This window comes from Drosophila erecta, unplaced genomic scaffold (assembly GCF_003286155.1).
Source record: "Drosophila erecta strain 14021-0224.00,06,07 unplaced genomic scaffold, DereRS2 tig00000055-arrow-pilon, whole genome shotgun sequence".
NCBI classification, from domain to species: Eukaryota; Metazoa; Arthropoda; class Insecta; order Diptera; family Drosophilidae; genus Drosophila; species Drosophila erecta.
The window spans coordinates 10,855,583-10,878,067 of NW_020825200.1; the positions used below are offsets into that span (position 1 = coordinate 10,855,583).

Consider the following 22,485-nt stretch of genomic DNA (forward strand, 5'->3'; position numbering starts at 1 on the left):
GATAGCTGGGGAAATTTCTCGCTCGGCCGGGGGAATTTTACGAGGGAAATTTTCGTTTGGCCTGCGACGTGAAGTTGGTTGCGATTTCCTTTTTAATTCGTTGTTGGGAAGAAAAGGTGTGTAAATTTCATGAGCGTCCCGAAATTCAATGAAAATAAAAGATAAACGAAATGCAAATTGAGCCATCGAGTGTGCCAAGCGTAGAGATCACAAGTGGGCTTCATTGGCCACCCGTAGACGTGGAGAAGTGCTCTTTAATTACGGCTAAAACAAACGAAATGAGCCAGCCACGTGGGCCTGCAGCTTGGTTATACCGTATTTACGGATTTACATACAGACATTAATGTTATTATTGTGTTTTCGCCCTTTTTGCAGCCAATCTAAACCGCCAAGATGGGTAAGGGTAACAATATGATTCCGAATCAGCACTACCACAAGTGGTGGCAGCGGCATGTGAAGACCTGGTTCAACCAGCCGGCCCGCAAGGTCCGCAGGCACGCGAACCGCGTCAAGAAGGCCAAGGCCGTCTTCCCCCGCCCCGCCAGCGGTGCCCTGCGCCCTGTGGTCCGTTGCCCCACCATCCGCTACCACACCAAGCTGCGTGCCGGCCGTGGTTTCACCCTGGAGGAGCTGAAGGTGAGTGGAGCATAAATATTGCCTTGATCCATTAGCCACTAACGAAATCTCCGCTTACAGGGTGCCGGCATTGGCGCTAACTTTGCCAAGACCATCGGCATTGCCGTCGACAGGAGGCGCAAGAACAAATCCCTGGAGTCCCGCCAGCGCAACATCCAGCGCCTCAAGGAGTACCGCAGCAAGTTGATCCTGTTCCCCATCAACGAGAAGAAGATCCGCGCCGGCGAGTCCTCTCTGGAGGAGTGCAAGCTGGCCACCCAGCTTAAGGGACCCGTCCTGCCCATCACCAATGAGCAGCCCGCCGTGGTCGAGTTCCGTGAGGTGACCAAGGATGAGAAGAAGTTCAAGGCCTTCGCCACGCTGCGCAAGGTACGTTTTTGGCTTTGTGATCGCCTTTAGCTCTTGATTCTTATTTGCCGATTTATATTTGCAGGCTCGCACTGATGCCCGTTTGGTCGGAATCCGCGCCAAGCGCGCCAAGGAGGCCGCTGAGAGCGAGGACGCCGCCAAGGGAGACCCCAAGAAGGCCAAGAAGTAAACCACATCTTAACCTGATCGTTCTGTCTACAACATCAACCAGAATAAAATCTTAGTTTTTCTTAAACGTGAATAATTGTGCACTTTGTTGTTCTTGTCGCGTTTGACGCGAGACTTATCGATACCCCGTAGTATCGTAGCAATCGATAAGTCGCTTCTGTGGCGCGTTTAGTTCAAATTGGCATGTGTGTGCCAGGTTACTGCGCCCAACAATCATCCATCATTTGTTGGTAGCTAAGGAAAAATAATTACTTTTAGCCCTTAAACATTCTTGGGGAACTGTATTCAATTGTAAATTCAGAACATTTCATAAATATTAACTTGATTCAAATTGAGCCTTTAGTTTTCTGCACATTTTGGTAATTTTATTAGACAGGATTGGTAAATATGCAAACAACTAAAGATAGTTCAAAAGGCCAAAAGGGAACATTTTTGACAGTAACATTTTGAAAAAAGAATACCATTTGAAAGTATGTTTTTCGAATAAGTAATAGGTTATGCCTCTTGAACCTTTGTAGTTTGCAAAAGCTGTTTCTTCTTTTCCTTTTTTTAAAATGAAGATTGTTGCTGGTAGAGTAAAGCTTCACCCAAATACAGCCCAGTATTATGTTAACACAATTTAATTACGATATTTAAGTAGATATGTATGTAGGCCATTATGTCTTTGGTTAGACTTTGTTTGGACTCTTCGAAGTCGTATTTCTCTGAAGCTTGATTTCTAAAATACAAGCATTTTTTAAGTTTCTGAAAAACAAATTCAGAATCTTACCACAATACTATGAAAAAATGTGAACATTACGGTTGTGACCCAAATATTATCGCATTTGCACTTCAACCGCAATTATTAATTGAGGCCGCCACCCCGAAACTCGTAATCCATATGTTGGTAATAAGGGCAGACCACAACCCCCATCCCAAGCAAAGCCAAAAAAGACCATATTCATAAATACAAATGTACATATGCAAAAACATAACTCCTCCGATGGTAAAAAGAAAGGGTTGTGCTTCCTCAACTAAATGCGACAAGCCAATTCAATTATCGGGTGGTGTGCAGGCAGCATCCACGTTCAGATTTAGGTCCCGAACCAGATACAGATACAGATACAGATACAAATACCAATTCCAATCCGACCCGCACCTTGAACCTTGTTTATGCACTTCACTGATTTTTATTTCACTTAACCTTGTTTGCTGCTCTTGTGCGGACCAAAAAGGGGCGGGGATGCTTGTTTCGGTGTCGTGTCGACTGCATTCAAATTTTTATTATTGAAATTTATGAGCGCAAAAGTGATTTTCCACGTAGTTTTCCCCGCTGCCCATTGCCACCCCTCAAATATTTTTTTCCCGCCGAGTTTTCCTTCTTTTTGATTGTTTCTCTGTGGGTTTTTGCTCTGTTTCGACTGTTGTTTATGGTGGACCATGCTGGTGGCTATGGCTACCGGGGTGGGTTACTGGCTGCTTCCGGGTGCTCCTGGCTCAGATTCGGGGGCAGTGGCTCAGGCGGCACACAAGGATACGTAATTGGCAATTGTTTTTCTATTTTTGTGTGTGCCACCTTTGCCGGCGACAGTTGCCGGCAAAAGTTTTTTGCAACATGTGCGCCGGGGTGACAAATCAAATGCAGATTTACTTTGCGGTTTATTTGAATGAAGGATGCTACTCAGAAAGGTGAAGTACACAGGAAAAATAACCATATCAGTTTCGTTCTCCAACACAAAGAATTCGATATAGGATTTACTTAAAGTAAAAAATGTGATAATATTTCCGAAGACTTTTGATTATGTGTTGAGAGTTATACTTTCTATAATATCATATCTATTAGTGTGCTTGCAGAGTTTAATCCTAATAAACAATAAAATACCTTTTGTAAAATATATTTTTTCACTGCACAGAGCTGTGCTGACTGCGACTAATTTGGTTATGCCAATGATGTGAATTTAATTTAACACTTTCCCCCGCGCAAATGCATTTATGTAGGATTCCTTCTCTTTTTATCGCAAAATCGATTTTCTGTTAAATATAAATCGGCGAATTTCCAACGTAATTGATGACATGGCACCCCATTTCATTTCACTGGCTGTGGGCTAATCTGCATATGCTGCGACTACTGCCAGTGAAGTGTCCTTGGTGTGGATATGAGCATATTCACATCTGTACGAGTATACCTATGCCCGAGGTCCTGTCTGCACCATAAAACGCAATCAGTGCCTAATGATCCGTACATCAATTGGATTAGTGCCTGCCAGTCTGAAGGGAAAACTACTGTTCGTCTGCCGAGGAACAAAATCAGGACCAGGAGCCTCAACTACGAGCCAGATTTGCATTTGAAAGAGGCGTGGATTAAGCTGATGATGCGGCTCATGTCCAATCGATTAAATGCATAAGTAAATCTATTGACAAAAAACAAACTCAATAGTTTGTGTGTCCAGCATAAATCGTATATCCTTCTTATGTTTCGAACTTAGTATTTCATACTAAGCTATGTTGTTTCATGATAATGTTTCAATGATAAAGTTTCAAATGAATTTTTAAGACGATTGGAAAACATACAATAAAATGATATGTAATAACGAAACATTATTAAGTTTTAAGCCGTATCAAAATAGTTTGCCATGGACTAAGGAATTGCTAAATGTGCATAATATTGCAGATCTTATGTACTTTCAAACAAATATTTATATATACTTTTTCGACCACATGGTACATGGTACTTGCATATGACAGGTTCATCATCCCAACCCTCTGCGAAATCAAAAGATATGCTATGCCCCATCAATTTTGTGCCGCTCTAATCCGCGTCCTTGCAATTTGCTGAGCTATAGAATGTGCCCGGATCCCTCACACCCCCAGCCCAGAGCACACAATAAAATGCTTATTATTTTTCCATAAAAAAGCACCCAAAAAACCAAACAAATTAATCAAATATGCAAATAGCAGAGGTCGCCCCTCCGACGTCCCACATTTTCACGCATCATCTATCAAAAATTGGCACGCCATAAAAATGAGCACGAGGATGCAAATGAGGGAAGTTGCTTTTTTAGCCCACTTGGCTCGATTATGAGATCAATAGAGGCGGCCCACGATCCTGGCAAAACAAATCGTAAAAAAGGCAAATTGCAAATTGCAATGGGTGCGAAATATCAAAATCGAATTAGAATCACAATGGCAGGCAAATTTTCGCATATGCAAATAATAATTGCCGGAAAATATGCAAATGAGATGGGAAAGCGGCTCAAGTGGGCTGGCGTGAAATTGAAAATTGCATTCTGCTTACAGAAAAGTGAGCGCTAAAAGCGATTCGCAATTGTTCTCCTTGGGCGAGTTGAATGTCCTTTTGGCTGGCCACGTGTTCTTGAGGTCCTTCGTGTGTGTGCCACCAGCACGAACGACCACATTTAACTATATATATGTATATATTTGTATATGTAAACCGAAACCCTTTGGGCTTTCGGCCAAAATCAATTATCATTTTAGTGGCGATGGGCGTGGCTTTAAACAATAACATAACAACCATAATGAGAATTTCTCTGGAGTGTGGGATACCACAAAGCTGCTAAATGTTGCATGCGACCAAACTTTAAACGGGAAAGGGTAGATTGGCTTGAGCTATTAACGTGACAATAAATTTCATGTTTTTGGATTTAAATGTTAGAGATTTGGATTTAAACTGTGTTAAGTTCCTTAGAATCAACAGCAAGTACAGGAATTGTACTCAGGAGCTTGAGTTTTAAGTACGTAATTTAATGATTTTAAGTTGAATATTTTTGTTTATTGCAACGAAAAATTAAAAGCGACCAGTTGGTAGTTGTAACTTTAGTGTTTCATTATTTTTATAATTTCTATTCTCGCCTTCCCTGTTTGGCGCCCTATTTAAAGCCACAACTTTTGCCAGCAAAACTCAAAAGCCTAAAAACGAGAAATGTGTTCAAGTGCCTGGCAGATGATGTCCGGTCCAGGTTGGCAGGCATCTCCACTGCAGACAACGCCTTAACCCTTGGTCTCGACCCATTGAGAAGCCCTCCAAGCGAAAAACAATTACGCAACTGTCCAAAAGCAGCAACTGAAACCGAGAGTTCCAACGAGTTCGGATGAAACCACAGCCCAGTTTATCGCATAATCAAGTGCAGACAACAGATTTAAATTTTCGAATGAAAAACACATGTTAGGAAATTGTCCAGGGAGTCCAACCTGTACAGTGAAGTACCCACCCGGACCACAAGTGAAACATTCAAATGCGGTCGGCTGGGCTTCAAAATCAAGTGTCTGTGTGTAATGCGATATTTAAATTTTAGCCGAAAAAAACCGAGTGCATAAAAAACGGTCAGATAGGAAATAGATACACCCGAATAAAACCGCAGTGCTGGGGGTTGGATAAGTCCGCTAATGTGAATACAATAGAGCTACTTGAAACGACCGGAGATCGTTTACTCACGCCACCAAAGCACCCTCCTCCTCATCGTCCTCATGCTCCTGGAACCAACCAATCAGTTCGGATTCGGATTCGAATTCGGAACAAACCCTTCCCGGAGACCGCAAAAAAAGGTCGTCTGACTTTCAATTAATCAAATTATCGCGCGCCCTGAGGGTTGGTGGGAAATCCATGGGGTTGGGGCAAGGTCCTGGCACTCGAAAGTCGTTGCAGATGGGAGGACAAACATTTGTCCACTTTTTGCAATTTGTACAGTGTACAGGTCAACTGTAGATTTTTCCGATTGTTTGCGTTTGCCGCGTGTTTTGTGCACGCCACTGGCAGCATCAATAAATTGTCAAAATCTGTCAAAATTTTTAATGACTGTGTGACGGCTAATAACCGAAAATCGATTTGTTCAAGGCGGTCTATTGATTGCAATTTGGAATTGAGTTTGCTACTTTCTGGGCACTGCTTTTTTTCGGATACTGCGGACGTTTTTATGGATTGCTGTTCTGGACAAACTTAATGTATCTGTGCGCTTAATGATTAACGAACGTTTTAGAGTTTTTAACGTCAGCCGGTTATTTTTCATCCATCTGAAATTTTAAAGAAATCCGAGCATGTGGGCGATGGTGTTCAGTGAGGGGTTCGATTGAAAAATGTAGAAAATGCAATGAACCGGCGCGTTTATTTTTGTTTATTTATCTAGGTTTAGTTCACCATAAATATTATATTATGTTGTATTTTATTTTTATTTTTTCCAGTGCCTTGCCCTTTTGGCAGCTCGTTTTCACTTTGCCGAAACCGCAAGCTGGGAAACTTTCGCACCTGTGTCGGATGACCAAAAACCAGAGAAGAGGAGCCTGCAAGTGCAGAACTCCGACCACCACCACAAACTTCCTAGTCGCAGGACTGTGAAAAAAATTGATGTCTAACCCTTTTTTTGGCTTAATTGCTGTGCCAGATCATAGCCACCAGACCGTTGGTGAAACAAAATAACTGACAAGAGTCCTGCAATCCAGATCCTGTGAATTCGAGACGAGTCAATGGTTGTATTGCATGCATAAATTACCGCAACTGTAACAGTCGCGCATGTTTCAGTTCATTAGGGGACACTTTGCGACCTTAACCCTTCTCCGTGAACTGAGCTAGTACATGGTCCTCTGTCCATATGCAAAATAATGCCGCATCATTAGTGTGTCGGCCGACAATGGGAAAGGGTTGCAAGTGGGGCACGTGTCGAGCACCGGCCGCATGTCCTCCGTATTCCGAACTTTTTCGCCCTCAGTAAAACCCAGAAATCGTGTTTTTCGCCGGATTTGCATATGCTGATGTTCACAGCGTCATGTGAATTAGATTTTAGTGTTTTTCATTGTGGCAGGTCAAAGGCTTTAAGGGCACGAGCAAAGCTGTCTAGTCATTCAAGTTTGCGATATTCGAAGGATAATAGGGTATTTTGTATTTTAGATTATAGATTTGGCTAAGTTGCTCAGAGTAATCGACATTCCAAAAGATTATATTAAAATGTCTCGAATAATTAAATCAAGAAAATCAAAGTCATTTTGAACAGCACTTAAGCTGATACTGAACTTGTTTATTTTTAAATCCATATGTCCTCCCAAAATCAGTTATATTTGGGGAGATCCGCCTCCGATTTCTTGCATAACGCCTCCTCTTCTCAGCCAGTGATCTTTTCCCACAGAGCATGGAAACCACAGAAATCTGTTGACCTTGTTAAGTTTTGGCCAAAAAACGCGCCGAATCGGCGATCCGTCTGGGCAAGGCCGGTTACCTGCCAGGGATTCCAATAGCAGAATGAGGAGCTGGAGGGCCAGCAGTTTGGACAGATACTCACGCTTTATCCACTCATAAGTCACGGCTTCGCTTTGGAGCCAAAGAAGCGGCTGGGCAGTTATAAATCAGCTCCTCATATGGGGAAGACGATCAACAGTTCATCGGTTCGACTCGCATATCTCTAATAATGATATCAGGGCATCCTCTCCGGGGATTCCACATTCTGATTGCCCCATCGACAGCTTCCCGAAAAGCAGGAGGCTTTTCCCAGGCCCCTTTCCCTTTTTTTTTGGTCCCAGCAGGCGAGGCATCGTGACACCATCTCCACATCCATTTGCAACTGCGGCAACCTGCACTAAAGAGCATTCACGAAGGTTCCGTGGCATCGTCTCCTGCACCCACGACTTGGTCATTACACTGGAGGCAATGAAGATGAACCAAAAGCTACTTCAGTTAATTGAAGTTAATTTAATTCGCATTTTTATAACAAAATAATTTCATTTCATTTAAGGGTTTGATTAAATCCTTTCATATTTAATATATTTTGTAACAGTAATCTATGATGCTCTCAGTTTTAGTAATATTTAGCTGTATACAGCAAAAACAATTACGACATGGGTAAAGTTCACGCTTATGGCGATATATTATCCAGTACTAACTTCGTTAAAACATGCTACATACAATTAAGAAATTTGTTTAATTTTAACGAATGCCTAATATTTTTTAAGCACTGCCGAAGCTTTTGTTACACAGTTAGGAGCTTCAAGGGTACGTACAGAGTAAACTCCAGTACGTGAGTAGTAATGGGTATATTAAATGCGGGGCATAATCAAGCTCAGCTTAATGTAACCAAAGGAGAAGAATGAAAAGGATAAGAGCTCATCTCCAATTCCTTTTTGCTCTCCCACAAAAAGAGTATGCACCGCCAACAACAACACCCCAGCATATCTCCAAAATGAGATGAGCGTATTCGGTTACTCTCGTTGTCTTTCTCCCACGATAAGTACGCACATGAGCGTATTCAAAGGGGGTCTTATCAATAGCAAAGTATTAAATTTTTAAAAAATTAATGAATTGCTTGCTACGCCCTTGTTTCTTCTTCGTATGTAGAAGTTATAAGCTGAATAGTTATGATATCAACTTATCCAAGGTGTAATAAAACAACTAAGAAACTAACTTGTACCATGGAGGCACCATGGCAACAGGATGGGGATCTTGTATGAACACGAGCAGAAAGACCGGCGACAATGATGATGGCGATGATGATGATGACGATGTGATTGAAACAAAACATCTTATTATTACCTTACCTTCGACCGGCCAAAGGAACGACCCCGTGCGACCTCGACGCAAAAACGAGCGAAAAATACAAAATAAAAAGTGAAAAACAAAAAGTCAGACACACACAGAGAGTGTGCAAAATAATTCCCACGCTCAGAGGTCCAGAGCCAGCCTTTTGTCGTCTCGTCTCCTTCTGCGTCTCCTCCGCATCATCATCCCCATTATCATCATCATCATGGTGCTCCATCGTGCTCAATCGTGCCATATATGGCAACGTCCTTCCGACGGCCCCCTGCCTTCCCCCGCCCCTTTTTTTTTGCGAAGTTTGCAAAAAATGTTTAAAAAATATGTACAAAATCGCAAACAGTGACGAAATTTCTTTGAGCCCCCTTTTCTGTGGCCGGGCAAAGAAGTCTGCGTGATTGATTTCACCTCGTCCATGGAGCGGCGAACCTAATTTCTTAACTTTCACAGCTCATTGGGCTTGAAGAATCACTCCACTCACACGAGGACAGCTTGACAATTGACAGGTAAGGGTATCAAGTGGTTAGGGCTCATAATTATAGTTTTTAGTGATGCGGAAAATGTGAACCGGTGAGAATGGCCTTTTCGGCAGCTCCCTTTGGAGTTTCTGACCCGAAAATGCACTCAGGAAAATGGTCAATCTTAAAGTACTTAAACCTCTACATAAAGACAATTTCAAGAAGTTAATGACATACAATACGGATTCTCCTCGTAAGCAACCCTGGGTGTATTTTAATTTAATTTTGGATAATTATATAAATACTAATTACAATACCAAGTATATAACTATAATTTCCCTTGGTGAATTCCAGTATGCTGGTCCTGGGATCGAAATCAGGTTAATTTTATTACACCGCGATAACCACAAAAGTGGCATGCCTACCCCATCTAATGAACGTTTTTGCCCATTCAGCCAGAAGCCAGATTATTTTACATTTCATTAATGTGTCCAAAAAGGGAAATACTTTCAATGAAAGCTGCTCACAGGGCCAGCTGCCTGTGTTCCCCATCATCATCATCTTCATCAAAGTCATTGAAACCGTCATCATCATGTGGGCTTCGGAGTTTGGGTCCCGGAAATCTGGAATCTGTGTTATTGATCAGTGCTGCGCAATTAAATTGCCACCTTATGATTATGATTGTGCTGCCGAATGGGTGGTGAGTACGAGGCATCACGCATGTGAAAGCCAACAGGTTGACAGGACTTCTGTTTCGTTTCCATTTCGTTCCAATGCACTGAGCACATTTAGGATGTGCATGAATCTAAATATTTTACTCGTATGATATTCATGTTACTTCTACTTTATCCTATTCCATTTTTACCTTAATCTGTGCGTTTGCAGACAGTTTTTCACATTTCATTTAATCATTAGTATATATGTATATTTAATATATAATATAACTTTACAAGTAGACTACTAATGTTATTATATTTATAACATTATATATAACATATAATATATTATTATATTTAGGTTTTATATGAATATAAATATGAATGGGCATTGTATGATAAAGGCACCTTATTTATTTCTCAGTGCACGGGGTTGCTTATCCACCACTGCGTCGGTGGAGTGGGCAGTTGGCTTGCTGCCGCTGTCGAGTGATGGTGGTGGTGTTGGTGTTGGTGATGATGGTGGTGGTGAGTTCAGTTGCAACTTCAACTTGTTCCTGAGGGCCGTGGACGTGGTTGTGGACGAGCAGAAGCAACCTGACTCCGACTCGCCTCGGTTATTCGCTCACCACTCGCGCTTGAATACGGACGTGTTTTCGGCTCGAAGTCAAAGTCGAAGTAGAAGGCGAATCACAACGGATCGGGAGCCGCGCATCGGTTGAAAGTTCAAAAACTCGTCAATTGACATAAATTGAGTGCAATTTGCAGTGTGCGAAATGTGTGTCTAAGTGAAGCGACCGACCAGCCGATTTGCTATATTCGCCGCCTCTTGTCGCGTGTTCCGCTTAATTCGACCACTTAATTAGTAGCTATAAACAAACCGCGCTTTGAGTCCGACATGGCCGACGAAAGTCTGCACACCGTGCCCCTGGAGCACAACATAGACTACCACATCGTGACGCTCTTCGAGCGCCTGGAGGCGATGCGCAAGGACTCGCACGGCGGTGGCCACGGGGTCAACAATCGGCTATCCAGCACCCTGCAGGCTCCCAAGCGCAGCATGCAGGCCGAGATTCGCACGCTGGAGTTCTGGAGGTGAGTCACTTCTTTTGGGTATTCATACTTTAAGCTAGGATCAACTATTAATCAGGCAGAAAAAATTTCAAAACTTCTGCTAAAAGCTGGCCAAAAAAATAAATGGGTAAATAAAAGGGTTTGTAAGCCCATTGACATATAAATAAATACATATACAGATACTTGTATGTATAATCTACCTAACAAACATGTGTTATAAAGAGAGAATTATATATTATATTTTGCGCTTATAACTGAACTATAAATAAATGGATATCTTTAAATACACATAATCTAATCTTAAATGCACATTACACATACACATTAAAAACATTATTCAGATATCTGGATATCTACAGCTTTCAATTCTAAAATTTATGTATAGGAATAATTATAAAAGTGAAATCTGTCGTGTATGATCAACTACTTTTTATTAGAGGGAGTACATTAGGTGGTTTTCTTGGAGTGTAAGCCATCTTCGAACCTTTTGTTTTCGTAGTCATTATCTGCACTTGCTTTCAATTTGCTCAACTTTAGATGGCAATTGTTGGATGTCAACTGGCTTTGTCTGAACTCTAAGTAATTGAAATCCAAGTGTAATCCAGACGCACATCATCAAGATAATCGCCAAACTAAACACGGCCAAAGTTTCGAGCACTTTGTGGCCCATACAAGGACCTTTTGCTCAGGGAACTGGCAAATGATTAACATTTCATCACGAGCTGATGGAGTAATTAAATCTTAGCCAGCAGCAGTGGCAGCAAATGCTTTTGTGGCATGTCGAACGCTTAAATTCCAGCTAAACTGCAATACACTTTGCTTCACGTCCTCCGACTGACCATTTAAAATGAAAAACTCGAAGTTAATGGGGATAGGGGAGAAGTTGAGATACATACATAGTTCCAATTAAGGAGAAGCGCGACTGCCAAACCAAACAGCTGAATTTATGATTTTATGAAATACCATAAGACCTCGATTTGTTTGCATTTTCGTTATCGTGCAGCGGACTCCGCGTTTTTAGCTTAATGTGAATCAACTGGATTCGGCGGCATTGCAGCTGTTCATCAGTCCGCTTCCCTAGAGCTCCCCCATCCGCTCCAGAACCCACTCCAAATCCCTCCAATCCCTCCAGCGGAGTCTTCCCACCCGCCCCCTGCTTAATTGTCACTCCACAACTTGAGGGCAACAAAAAAGAGCTTTGTGTGCAACTTGATTTGTGCAACAGTACAGTGAGGACTAGCTAACTCGAAACCGTCTTAAGCTGCTCTTCGTTATAATGCCCAAAACAATAGAAAGTGTGCAAACAGTTTTGAAATATTGTACTATATTTTATATCCCTGCTCATATCCTTTTGTTTGATTTTAAACCATTGTTCTTCTTATGAGTTCTGAAACTTTGAATTTTTCGTTTAATATTTGTTGCAACTAACACTTGAATCTTGTTATTTAATAAGCATAGCATTACTTTATTAAAGTCCTAAAATATTTGCAACCCATATTCACTGTACCGTACACACTCCACATGCAGTCAGAGGAGCCACATGCAAACCAAACCCAGTTGCGGAACCATGCTAACCCCGGGCTCGCTCGCCTCCTCCTCCATTCCAGGTCCATCATCAGCGAGTGTCTGGCCTCCTTCATGTACGTGTTCATCGTCTGCGGTGCCGCCGCGGGCGTCGGAGTGGGGGCCAGTGTGTCGTCCGTGCTTTTGGCCACGGCTCTGGCCTCCGGGCTGGCGATGGCTACACTGACGCAGTGCTTCCTCCACATCTCGGGTAAGTCGAAGGAGACAATAAACAAGCGCAAAAACATCAACAGAAAAGGGGCGACAAGTGTTTTTTCGGGGTGCCCATTGGAATTGCGTGGGAAACTCCCGTTTCCAAGGGAGCCCCATGACCGCAACCAAAACACGAAGCCTCCTCTCTGTTTGCTATATTTTCGAGAAGGCAATGCACTCGGTGCGGCCCCACCTACTCCACCTCCTCGGGATCTTATCGCCCCAGGCCAAGTTACTCCACTTCTGTTTCCCTTACTCCCTTGCATTTATTCTGGTATATTTATGTATTTGTTCATTTGCGTTGACATTCAAGGCAATTAAATGTCTTCGAAAGTAAAAAAGAAAATCCAGAGTATGACCAAAGTAATACAGTTGGGGAGGGAGCAACAACCCCATCTTTAAAAGCATCTTGCAACATGTGTTGTTGATTTTCCTGCAACTCCCCCATTTTGTGGTTTGCAATTCCCCGCCTTTTCACAGCCAATTGGCTGTGCATTAAGTTATGATGTTATCTGGCGTCCTATAGGGATAGGGAATGCTTTCCGAAGAAGTGTCAATGTGATATTAAATGGGGCTCCCCTTTGGGTGGCCGCCAGAGATTGCCTCCAGTATCTAAAGCCATGTTTCCCTCCTTAGGCGCCCACATCAATCCCGCCGTGACCCTGGCTCTCTGCGTAGTGCGATCTATATCTCCGATCCGGGCTGCCATGTACATAACCGCACAATGTGGCGGAGGAATCGCCGGAGCCGCTCTGCTCTATGGGTAAGTTTCAAAATCTAGATATATTTACTTTCCTTGGAATTCAAAAAGTTACACACATTAAGTACATATACTTGCCAAAGGTAGCATTGATCTAAAAGAAGTAAACCAAATTAGTAAATAAATGCCGACACATGAAGATTAAAGCAGCTGAATTAAATACAGTTTTCCGTTTGGAAAGCAGCGCATACAAAATGTAACCAAATTACTGAGGAAAGCCGTTGATAGTGGAGGGTATCTATTTATTATGCACACCAAAGCCCCGCATTAAAAGCATTATGTTGTCGAGTACAGCCCATCAAATCCAATTGAACAGGAATTCATTTTAAATTTTCGGTGCGCAACAGTGTATTTAAGTCTGTGTATCTGTATATCTGTACGCCTGACCACAGGAATTGCTGCATTATGCGAAGGACATCCTGCATCTGCCTGTGGAATTGCCCAAATGCAAGCTGAAGAGTCTCAAATTAAATCCAACAGGCTGTCCAAAGGACCTAGTCGTAAATCAAGGCGCAAAAGGTTGTTGGACAGGCACGGGGTGGCAGGACAGAGGGATACTAGGATAAATCAGATAGAGGCAGATGAAACGCACTTTTGGGCGATGACTGTACAACAAGGACTCTCGACAGGAAGCGTAAAATGCGTAGAAATGGGAAATCCTACAAAATGAATGTGCAGGTAACCTAGGACGAGCACACACGCACATACTCAATCACCTGCAGGAAAAGGGACGCAGGTAGGCTAGGATGCCCTATCTGGTGGAGAAACATCTGCCCCTACACTCAGTTGTTTGCGCAGTGATTTCCCGCTTCGAAAATGAAATTTCTTTGTGATGCCTAGATAAAGGACCCATAGCCTACGGATCTACACGCACACCAACTAGCTAGAAATCTGTCTGCCTGTCACGGTTTTTCCTTTGTAACCAGAAATCGCAGGACGAAGGAAACGGGAGAAAAGAGTATATATGTACATATATGTATATATCTGCGCATGCGCACCATTTTTCAAATGTCGCTCCAGTTGTTTTTTGTTGTTGAGCGTTGAACTCCTTTTGGCAGCAATGTTAATGTTAATGCCTCTTCCCGATTGTCTGCTCGACATCTGTTTCGACCCTCGGAGAAGCCTCTTTTTAAGTGCGTTGGCATCTTTACTTTCTACAGATCCGATCCGAGCCGATGCGATCCGTGCGGGAGAATCGGGTGGCGGAGAAAGGGACGAGGAGGAACATGTTTCAGCTGCTGCCACTGCGATCAGGTTCGGGTTTTTTCTACTCCTCCGATATGGATTTCTTAGGGTCCAACGAGTTCATCGAGTGCTTTAGTCGGAACATATGTTTCCCTAAAAAGAGGATACCAAGGAGGAGAGTCGACCTCCTTCCCCCAGCTGCCTGTGTGCTGATTAATTGGTTTAGATTCGGCCCATATAGGTTATAGCTGCGCCAGGCGATTTCTCCGAAGTCGTCGTGATTTTATGATGGGTGTTAAACTTAATTTGTCCGTGATTTTGTTAAGCTCTGTGGCCATTTAGGTTCGGCCATATAATACACAACTTTAGTTGGGATTAGCGAAAGATTTATAGCTTATATAGATTAAAACATAGATATTTCTGGCTAAAGAAGAGGAATTCTATGTAGAAACCGTATAGGATTGCTTGGAACGCTGGTTTGAGCCGGAAAACAATTTGTTCTCTGGCTGCAAACAATGTGTGACAAACAACATTTTTAGAAATCTAGTGGCAAGACACCCACTCTCCAAGGACCCGCCACTTCAGCTGCTCCTTTTGGCTTCTCCGCCTGTCTGTTGTCACATGTCACTTGGCACTTACCCTAATTGCGACGCATATGCCACATGTGGCCAAGTAGCTAAAAAAGTACCAAGCGAGCTGAGCAGATTAAACCCAGTATGAACTTCATGTCTTTCATAAAACAAAGAGCGTTTGAAAGAACATTCGGGTACTCGGAATGGGAAATACGCGGGCAGGGGCACTCGGGGAACCTGAGTATCGATATCCGGCTCAGGAATATTTGAATAGTCTTTAGCTGCTCCTCGAATTTCAATGATTTCTTCCCGTTCTCAATTCATATTATTATTATTATGGCTTTTTTTTGGTTCGAAGAACGCACGCCGAGCACGTTCCAAAAATGCGAGTAGCCTTTGGAAATGTCGAAAGATAAAAATCAGGTAGAGCCGCCAAAGGCAGCGGACGGCAAAGCAAAGAAAAAGAAACCAAAAAGCAGAAAAACATAATTAACATTTCCCATTCGGATGGGTCTTTGTGCAGGCTCTCCAGGTTCTCCTGGCAATCCAGGCTGCGCCTGCGCAGGATGCGTGGTGCGGAAACTTGAAATCAAACACGTGTCCGCTTCTGCGATCTGGTTGGTCATTCGAGGAGCAGCTGGAAAAAATGATCAGCGCACACCTGCTGCCCAAAACAGAAATTACTGTTGCCGAGGATACACGAATGGAACGGCAAACAGGATTTCGAAGCGAACAAATTTAAATTTTAAGCAGCTAGCTGCATCGAACTGCAACGAACTGGGCAACAGAAAAAGAAGAGAGATCTGGACTTGCACTGAGAGAAAATGAATGCGCACTACCCGTGGTCAATGAATTGACACTTTACTTACACATATGATCACTGATTCGAATTCTAAAACAGTATCTGAATAAGTTTTCAAATTGAGTTCTTTTGTCAAGGCCATATTGGAAGCCATAACATTTAAATTGATATTACTTATTCTTCTGTGTGCCTGTCGATTTGTATCTAGCATGGAAGTGCACTTCCTGCCGCGCAAGGGATGGTTTTTAGAAATCGAAATCGAAATCGTAATCAATTCGTGTCACATGGGCAATTCAATTACTAAATCCGTTCGCCAGTGGATTCCGTTCCCCTTTCTTTATTTTTGCTACTCCTCCGGCGGGCTTATCGCACTTGGCTTGGAAATAGCATCCTGCCAGTGTTTCCGGTTGCCTGCACTCGGTGGCCCCCGCATCCTCATCCCCATACCCATTGCAATGCTGCACAGGTGGTCCAGTTATAGAGTTATGTCGCCGGCATTCACAAAACACCTGGGAGGCGGGGACAAGAAATAGCACATAAGAACTGAGCTTCTATATTGGATGAACTGCAGGAAGCAGGGTCAATTCTCATTGTTTCTACAAGCTAGCTAAAGTTATAGGTACTTCAATTTGTAAGTATGAGGATGATGAGTTTCCGATTATTGTTTAATTTCATAAAACAAAATAGTTCAAGGAAGAAATCTTTCTAGCTTTCTAGCGAAGCAGAAATACATGCAGTAACTTTATTTGGCGGTTGCATAGCGAATTCAAGTGCTCCATTCCCAGTCCCAGCATCCCAATGAGCTAAAAAGCCAGCCACAAGCCAAAAAAGACCGAAAAGCAAACGAAACCAAACCAAACCAAACCGAGAGCGTTGCAAATGGCACATGGCAATCCGCAGCTCACAGTTCGCAGTTCGCAATCCGCAATTGGGATTCGCCTTTCAGCCGGATACGCGGTGGCCACCAGTGCGAGAAAATGGGCTATGAGTCGCCTTCGCTTGGGGATGTGGATAAGGATAACGATTCCGGTCTCAGTTCAAGTTTGCACTTCGGCTGCCACTTGTTTCTTTTGGCACTTTTTATTCCGCAAACAATTTGCACAGGAAGAGCTGCTGAAAGCTGCCCAACATTCTGCCATTTCCGGCTACTTAGTTGCTTTCTCCCCTCCCAGAGTGTTTGTTTATCCCAGTGGATGAGTTCTTTTTGACCACTCGTGCCATGTGAAATTAGCACTCCAAGGATTTATGAGCAAATAAGGGTTACTTTCAAGTCCGACCTATGCGAAAATGTCTTTCGAAGCGATCAAATTTTAATCAAGACTCGGGAGCAGCTGTGCCAAGGAATTTCGGAAGCCAGGATTAGGACCTGCCAATGCCCACTAATCCGCTCCACATAGATGGAGAACCTAACTCCCACCACATAGTGCAGCCGGATTTTGCAGCAATTTCCTATTTGCTGAAGTACTTTTAAGTGCATTCCGAAAGCATTTATTTCCGGCTTTTCAAAGTGGGCGGATTCGCTGTGGTAAAGGATTGCGGTATGGCTATATAAATACCTACTCTGCTCCGCATTGCAAAATGTTATCTCACGGAGATTCCTGTGACAACAATCAACTTCTTGAGCGCCGTAATATATGGGGCTCTCGAAGAGCATCTGCATCTGCATCCAGGAAACAAATTATCCGGCAGTTGAATCGCATGGATTCAAACTCATCTGGCCCAAAGGTGCTCAACAACTTTGGTAATTGAAACTTTGACAAGTTAAATGATGTTGAGGCAGTTCATGGGAGCGCAGATTAATGGAATTGACTTTGGGTGGGGTGTAGATGGATTTGAGGGTTGATTGCCGAACTGTCAGGATAATAAATAATAAATGAAACAAATTGTCATCGGCTTTTAGCTCGCAAAACTTTGGTGCGGCTTGTGTACAAGTAACTTAAAACTGAAATTTCATTAAAAAAACATACTTATATCTCTTTCTTTTTCATTTATTTTACAGCGTAACTGTGCCTGGTTACCAGGGCAATCTGCAGGCCGCCATCTCACATAGCGCTGCTCTGGCCGCCTGGGAAAGATTCGGTGTGGAATTCATCCTCACCTTTCTGGTGGTTCTGTGTTATTTCGTATCCACGGATCCCATGAAGAAGTTCATGGGCAACTCGGCCGCCTCGATTGGATGTGCCTACAGCGCCTGCTGCTTTGTGTCGGTAAGTTGACTTCCCCGACTCCAATCTGGCGACCCAGGAATGCGCCGGTCAGAAATCAGAAATCAGCAAGCGAAATCCAGAGCCCGAACCCGCCAAAACCAAAAACGAGCCGAAAACAAACAGCTGAAACGCACCTGCCGACTGAGACGCTGTCATTTTGATGGTGCAAAATCGCAGCATGACAACGGACGTACTGGGATGAACTGGGTAAACTCAGGTAGAGACGATCCCACAATCGCGGGATGCTGGAAGGTCGAGCCGGGGTGCAGGAGATAATTAATTTAGCACAGGGACTCCCTGGACTGGGCTGCATTGTTGGCATAACGGACAGCCGGTGGCGGCATCCAAAGAAGATGCCATCACACGGCCAAGTGCTCGAGGGAAACCGATTAAAGTCAAGGATTGAATTACGATTAAAAGAAATCGCGGATAAAGCGACGTTTTAGCTCTCGTTTAGGTGCTATCTTAATGTCTTCAGGGGCTTAAGTTCCTTTGAACTTTAAGGATAACTTATGTTATGTTATTTTGAATTCTTCAACTTAAAAAATGCATAAAAACTGCAGCAAACTTCTTGAGCTCTTCAAATTGTTTAAACAGTTTACTCCCAGCTTTGTTTGCTAACTTTTTTTCAAAGTATGCTTTGATGAAGAATATTCCAAACTAGAAGTTGACACAAACGACATTGACTGCTGACTTATGCAGTACGTGAAGTACTTTCCTTGCTTGGCAGACATCTAACCAAATCCTCCCTCCTTCTCCTCCTTGCAGATGCCATACCTGAATCCGGCCCGCTCCCTGGGTCCTTCGTTTGTGCTCAACAAATGGGACAGCCACTGGGTGTACTGGTTCGGACCACTGGTGGGCGGCATGGCCTCTGGCCTGGTGTACGAGTACATCTTCAACTCGCGCAACCGCAACCTGCGCCACACCAAGGGCAGCATTGACAACGATTCCAGCTCGATCCACTCGGAGGACGAGCTGAACTACGACATGGACATGGAGAAGCCCAACAAGTATCAGCAGTCGCAGGGCACCTACCCACGTGGTCAGTCCAATGGCAATGGCGGAGGGCAGGCGGCCGGAAATGGTCAGCACCAAGCTGCCAATATGGGCCAGATGACGGGAGTGGTGGCCAATGCCGGCCAGGGCAACTACTGCCAGAATCTGTACACTGCTCCACCGCTCTCCTCGAAGTACGATCAGCAGCAGGAGCCTCTGTACGGAGGAACCCGATCACTGTACTGCCGCTCGCCCACTCTGACCAGGAGCAACCTGAATCGCTCGCAGTCTGTGTACGCCAAGAGCAACACGGCCATCAATCGGGACATTGTGCCGCGTCCAGGTCCTCTGGTGCCTGCTCAGAGTCTTTATCCCATGCGCACCCAGCAGCAGCAGCAACAGCAACAGCAGCAGCAACAGGTGGCCCCCGCTCCTCAATCATCCCATTTGCAGAACCAAAATGTCCAGAATCAGATGCAGCAGCGCAGCGAGAGCATCTACGGAATGAGGGGCTCCATGCGAGGACAGCAGCAACCAATCCAGCAGCAACAGCAGCAGCAGCTACAGCAGCAACAGCCCAACATGGGAGTCCAGCAGCCACAGATGCAGCCTCCTCCACAGATGATGCCTGATCCCCAGCAGCAGCCGCAGGGCTTCCAACCAGTCTACGGCACTCGCACGAATCCCACGCCGATGGACGGAAATCACAAGTATGACCGACGTGACCCGCAGCAACTGTACGGCGTGACGGGACCAAGGAACCGTGGACAGTCGGCGCAGTCAGACGACAGCTCCTATGGCTCATATCATGGCTCGGCTGTCACGCCGCCAGCTCGTCATCCCAGCGTGGAGCCATCACCTCCGCCACCGCCCATGCTGATGTATGCCCCGCCCCCACAGCCGAATGCAGCCCACCCGCAACCCATTCGCACCCAGTCGGAGCGGAAAGTTAGTGCTCCAGTTGTGGTATCCCAGCCAGCAGCGTGCGCCGTGACCTACACAACCTCTCAAGGATCAGCGGTGACAGCCCAACAGCAACAGCAACAACATCAACAGCAGCAGCAGCAACAACAGCAGCAACAGCAACAACAGCAACAGATGATGATGCAACAACAGCAGCAGCATTATGGAATGCTGCCGTTGAGGCCCAACTGAAAGCGGCTGTCATGGGGTCCGGTGACCACGCCGCCGCCAGGGATTCACGCCCTCGCCCTCCAGCCGGGAGGCACCATGACCCTGCACCGCTGCAGTCTAGCCAAGCAGAGCAGTTTGTTTTAGTCGTAGTCGTAGTAGCACTCGGGCATCGCATCCAAAGGAAATGTACGCAAGTCTCAGCCCCTTAGTCTAGCATAGTCCTAGTTTAGATAGACGCAACATAGCCACATTGTATTATTCAGAGCCAACGCGACGAGGAACTCACACCTAGCAGCAGACAACGATGCGATCTAGCAAAGATCATGTACGCTTAAGCAACTATTACCATTCACGGAAAGCTAGACTAAACGAGTATTGGTGATCTAGACTGAAAGACAAAAGCATTTAACTAAGGCCCTTCCCTTATGTTTTGTTCAACTCTTCCAATTGCAAACAACTATGGTTACATTTTAATTTTTTCAAAAATACTCTTCCCTCTTTTTATGACCTCAGTCATGTGTTTTAATCAATGTTACAATTATTTTTTGTTTTGGCGAATCATTTGGTTTTTTTTATTGTTGTAAATGCGAAACTAGACTGAAAGATTTTACCTGCATTTACCTAAACCATTTTGTACGTTATATTTCAAAGATCTGTATACATATTTCATTTTTCGAGGATATTCAACGATTTTCGTTTACTTTTCGATTTTAATTTGTATATAGTCCATATAGACTTAATATTACGCATACCTAAGCTATTCCTGTAAATCTTACGACCTTAGGCTCGGAAGTAGATACCAACTTATATGCTTACTTATTAAAATAGTTGTATTTTCTTAGTGATAAACCCGTTTGCTCATAGTTGTTAGAGCCTAAGAGAATAATGCAAATATATTGTGTATCAAAATAAAGACAAGTTCATTCTTACTTTGGATTACATTTTTATACTATGTTACCAAGAAGTTGAGAGACTCATGCTTTGTAAAATTAGATCTTTTTCAATACACAAACTGGCATCAACATTTAGCACAATTTCCATATAATCATTTAAATTTTTTGATTTGATGACACTTTCTATTTATCATTAGAAGTAAATTATATTCTGAGAATCCAACCAACCATTCAATAGCTATTCATAGCGAAGTTGATAGTCTTTATTAGGCTTTGACATTTTAGGGGTCTTGTTAAGACGTGAGTAATTAGAAAAAAACAAATAACATTTAATGCATTCTATAATTAATATCTAACGTTGATCAAGGGAAAAGTTTGGATATTATCATTATCCAAATCACCATGCATATGGAAGACCCTGTTCGGTGGGTCAGTCCATATGTAGTATTAATGCACGAAGGCTACCTCAAAGCATCATCAGTAAAATGGTTTGTCGGTCCTCTGGATCCTAGTGCGAGGACATGAAGGAGAAATATAGCCGAGCCTCGGCCACAGGAAAATGGGGTAGCTCCTTCCGGATCTTCGCGAAGTCGGTGCCGTATTGGTCGAAGGCCTTCGAAAGTCGGATGAGATCCTGGGCCTTCCAGCGATGATAGCGACATCCGCGAGCTGTCTCAATCTTCTCCAGACGTCGACTGGCTAAGGACAGGTCGAATCCATGACGTCGCAGGATGAACAGCGCCTGCTCCTCCTCGATATTGTAGTGACTAACCGCAATGTACAGGTATTCGCGAACAGCCTCTTCGTCTTGATCCTGCAGCTGCGGCGACCACAGGATCGAGGCTCGATGTTGCAGCTGCCGCAAATCCTGTTTCCGCTCCCTCGGTGGCACATAATCCGGCAAGAAGGCTGCCTGCTTGCGCCAGTGATGTGAATCTCTAAAAGATGTGAATCTAAAAGAACAAATGATCTACATCAAGATAACACCGAGGCCAAGACAATTGTGTGTTGTGTTATGATCTCTAGTTTCAGTGTTGGCTATTGCTGTTACTAAACTTTGAAAAATCAACCACGGAATTCATAAATTAAAAAAAAGCTTTATCAATGGATCGGGGCAATGCTATAATGTTATTATGTCATTTAGAACTAATAATGTTATTATGTCCTTTAGAACTAATAACATAAATAAATATTATTGTTGAATTTTATTTTATCTGAAAACCTTTCGGGAGAGAACTAAACATGTTATATCATAGCGATGGACCATTTAGGAAACCCAGCCCTGG

At 43.7% G+C, this 22,485-nt stretch overlaps 3 protein-coding genes across 3 annotated transcripts; 2 read left to right on the top strand and 1 right to left on the bottom strand.

Moving 5' to 3' along the window:
• Positions 1-15: 15 nt before the first annotated feature.
• Positions 16-1,246, top strand: LOC6541807 (60S ribosomal protein L13). The gene is made up of 4 exons (XM_001969347.3): positions 16-116; positions 376-636; positions 697-1,005; positions 1,070-1,246. The coding sequence occupies exons 2-4, from the start codon at positions 394-396 to the stop codon at positions 1,172-1,174; spliced, it is 657 nt and encodes a 218-aa protein (XP_001969383.1). The 5' UTR covers positions 16-116; positions 376-393; the 3' UTR covers positions 1,175-1,246.
• A 9,069-nt stretch (positions 1,247-10,315) lies between these two features.
• Positions 10,316-21,235, top strand: LOC6542834 (neurogenic protein big brain). The gene is made up of 5 exons (XM_001969349.3): positions 10,316-10,892; positions 12,479-12,645; positions 13,284-13,410; positions 17,966-18,173; positions 18,942-21,235. The coding sequence occupies exons 1-5, from the start codon at positions 10,696-10,698 to the stop codon at positions 20,325-20,327; spliced, it is 2,085 nt and encodes a 694-aa protein (XP_001969385.3). The 5' UTR covers positions 10,316-10,695; the 3' UTR covers positions 20,328-21,235.
• Positions 21,236-21,665: 430 nt separating this feature from the next.
• Positions 21,666-22,466, bottom strand: LOC26526044. Its single transcript, XM_026978486.1, is given in 2 exon segments — positions 21,666-22,169; positions 22,422-22,466. Coding segments are annotated over 2 exon segments (549 nt in total).
• Between the last annotated feature and the right edge of the window lie 19 nt (positions 22,467-22,485).

Bases quoted from the DNA above. Each gene is read 5' to 3' on its own strand.
- LOC6541807 (XM_001969347.3), top strand. From the start codon at position 394: ATGGGTAAGGGTAACAATATGATTCCGAATCAGCACTACCACAAGTGG. The intron at 637-696 runs GTGAGTGGAGCA...CTCCGCTTACAG, and splicing joins TCACCCTGGAGGAGCTGAAG to GGTGCCGGCATTGGCGCTAA. The intron at 1,006-1,069 runs GTACGTTTTTGG...TTATATTTGCAG, and splicing joins CCTTCGCCACGCTGCGCAAG to GCTCGCACTGATGCCCGTTT.
- LOC6542834 (XM_001969349.3), top strand. From the start codon at position 10,696: ATGGCCGACGAAAGTCTGCACACCGTGCCCCTGGAGCACAACATAGAC. The intron at 10,893-12,478 runs GTGAGTCACTTC...CCTCCATTCCAG, and splicing joins CGCACGCTGGAGTTCTGGAG to GTCCATCATCAGCGAGTGTC. The intron at 13,411-17,965 runs GTAAGTTTCAAA...TTTATTTTACAG, and splicing joins GGAGCCGCTCTGCTCTATGG to CGTAACTGTGCCTGGTTACC.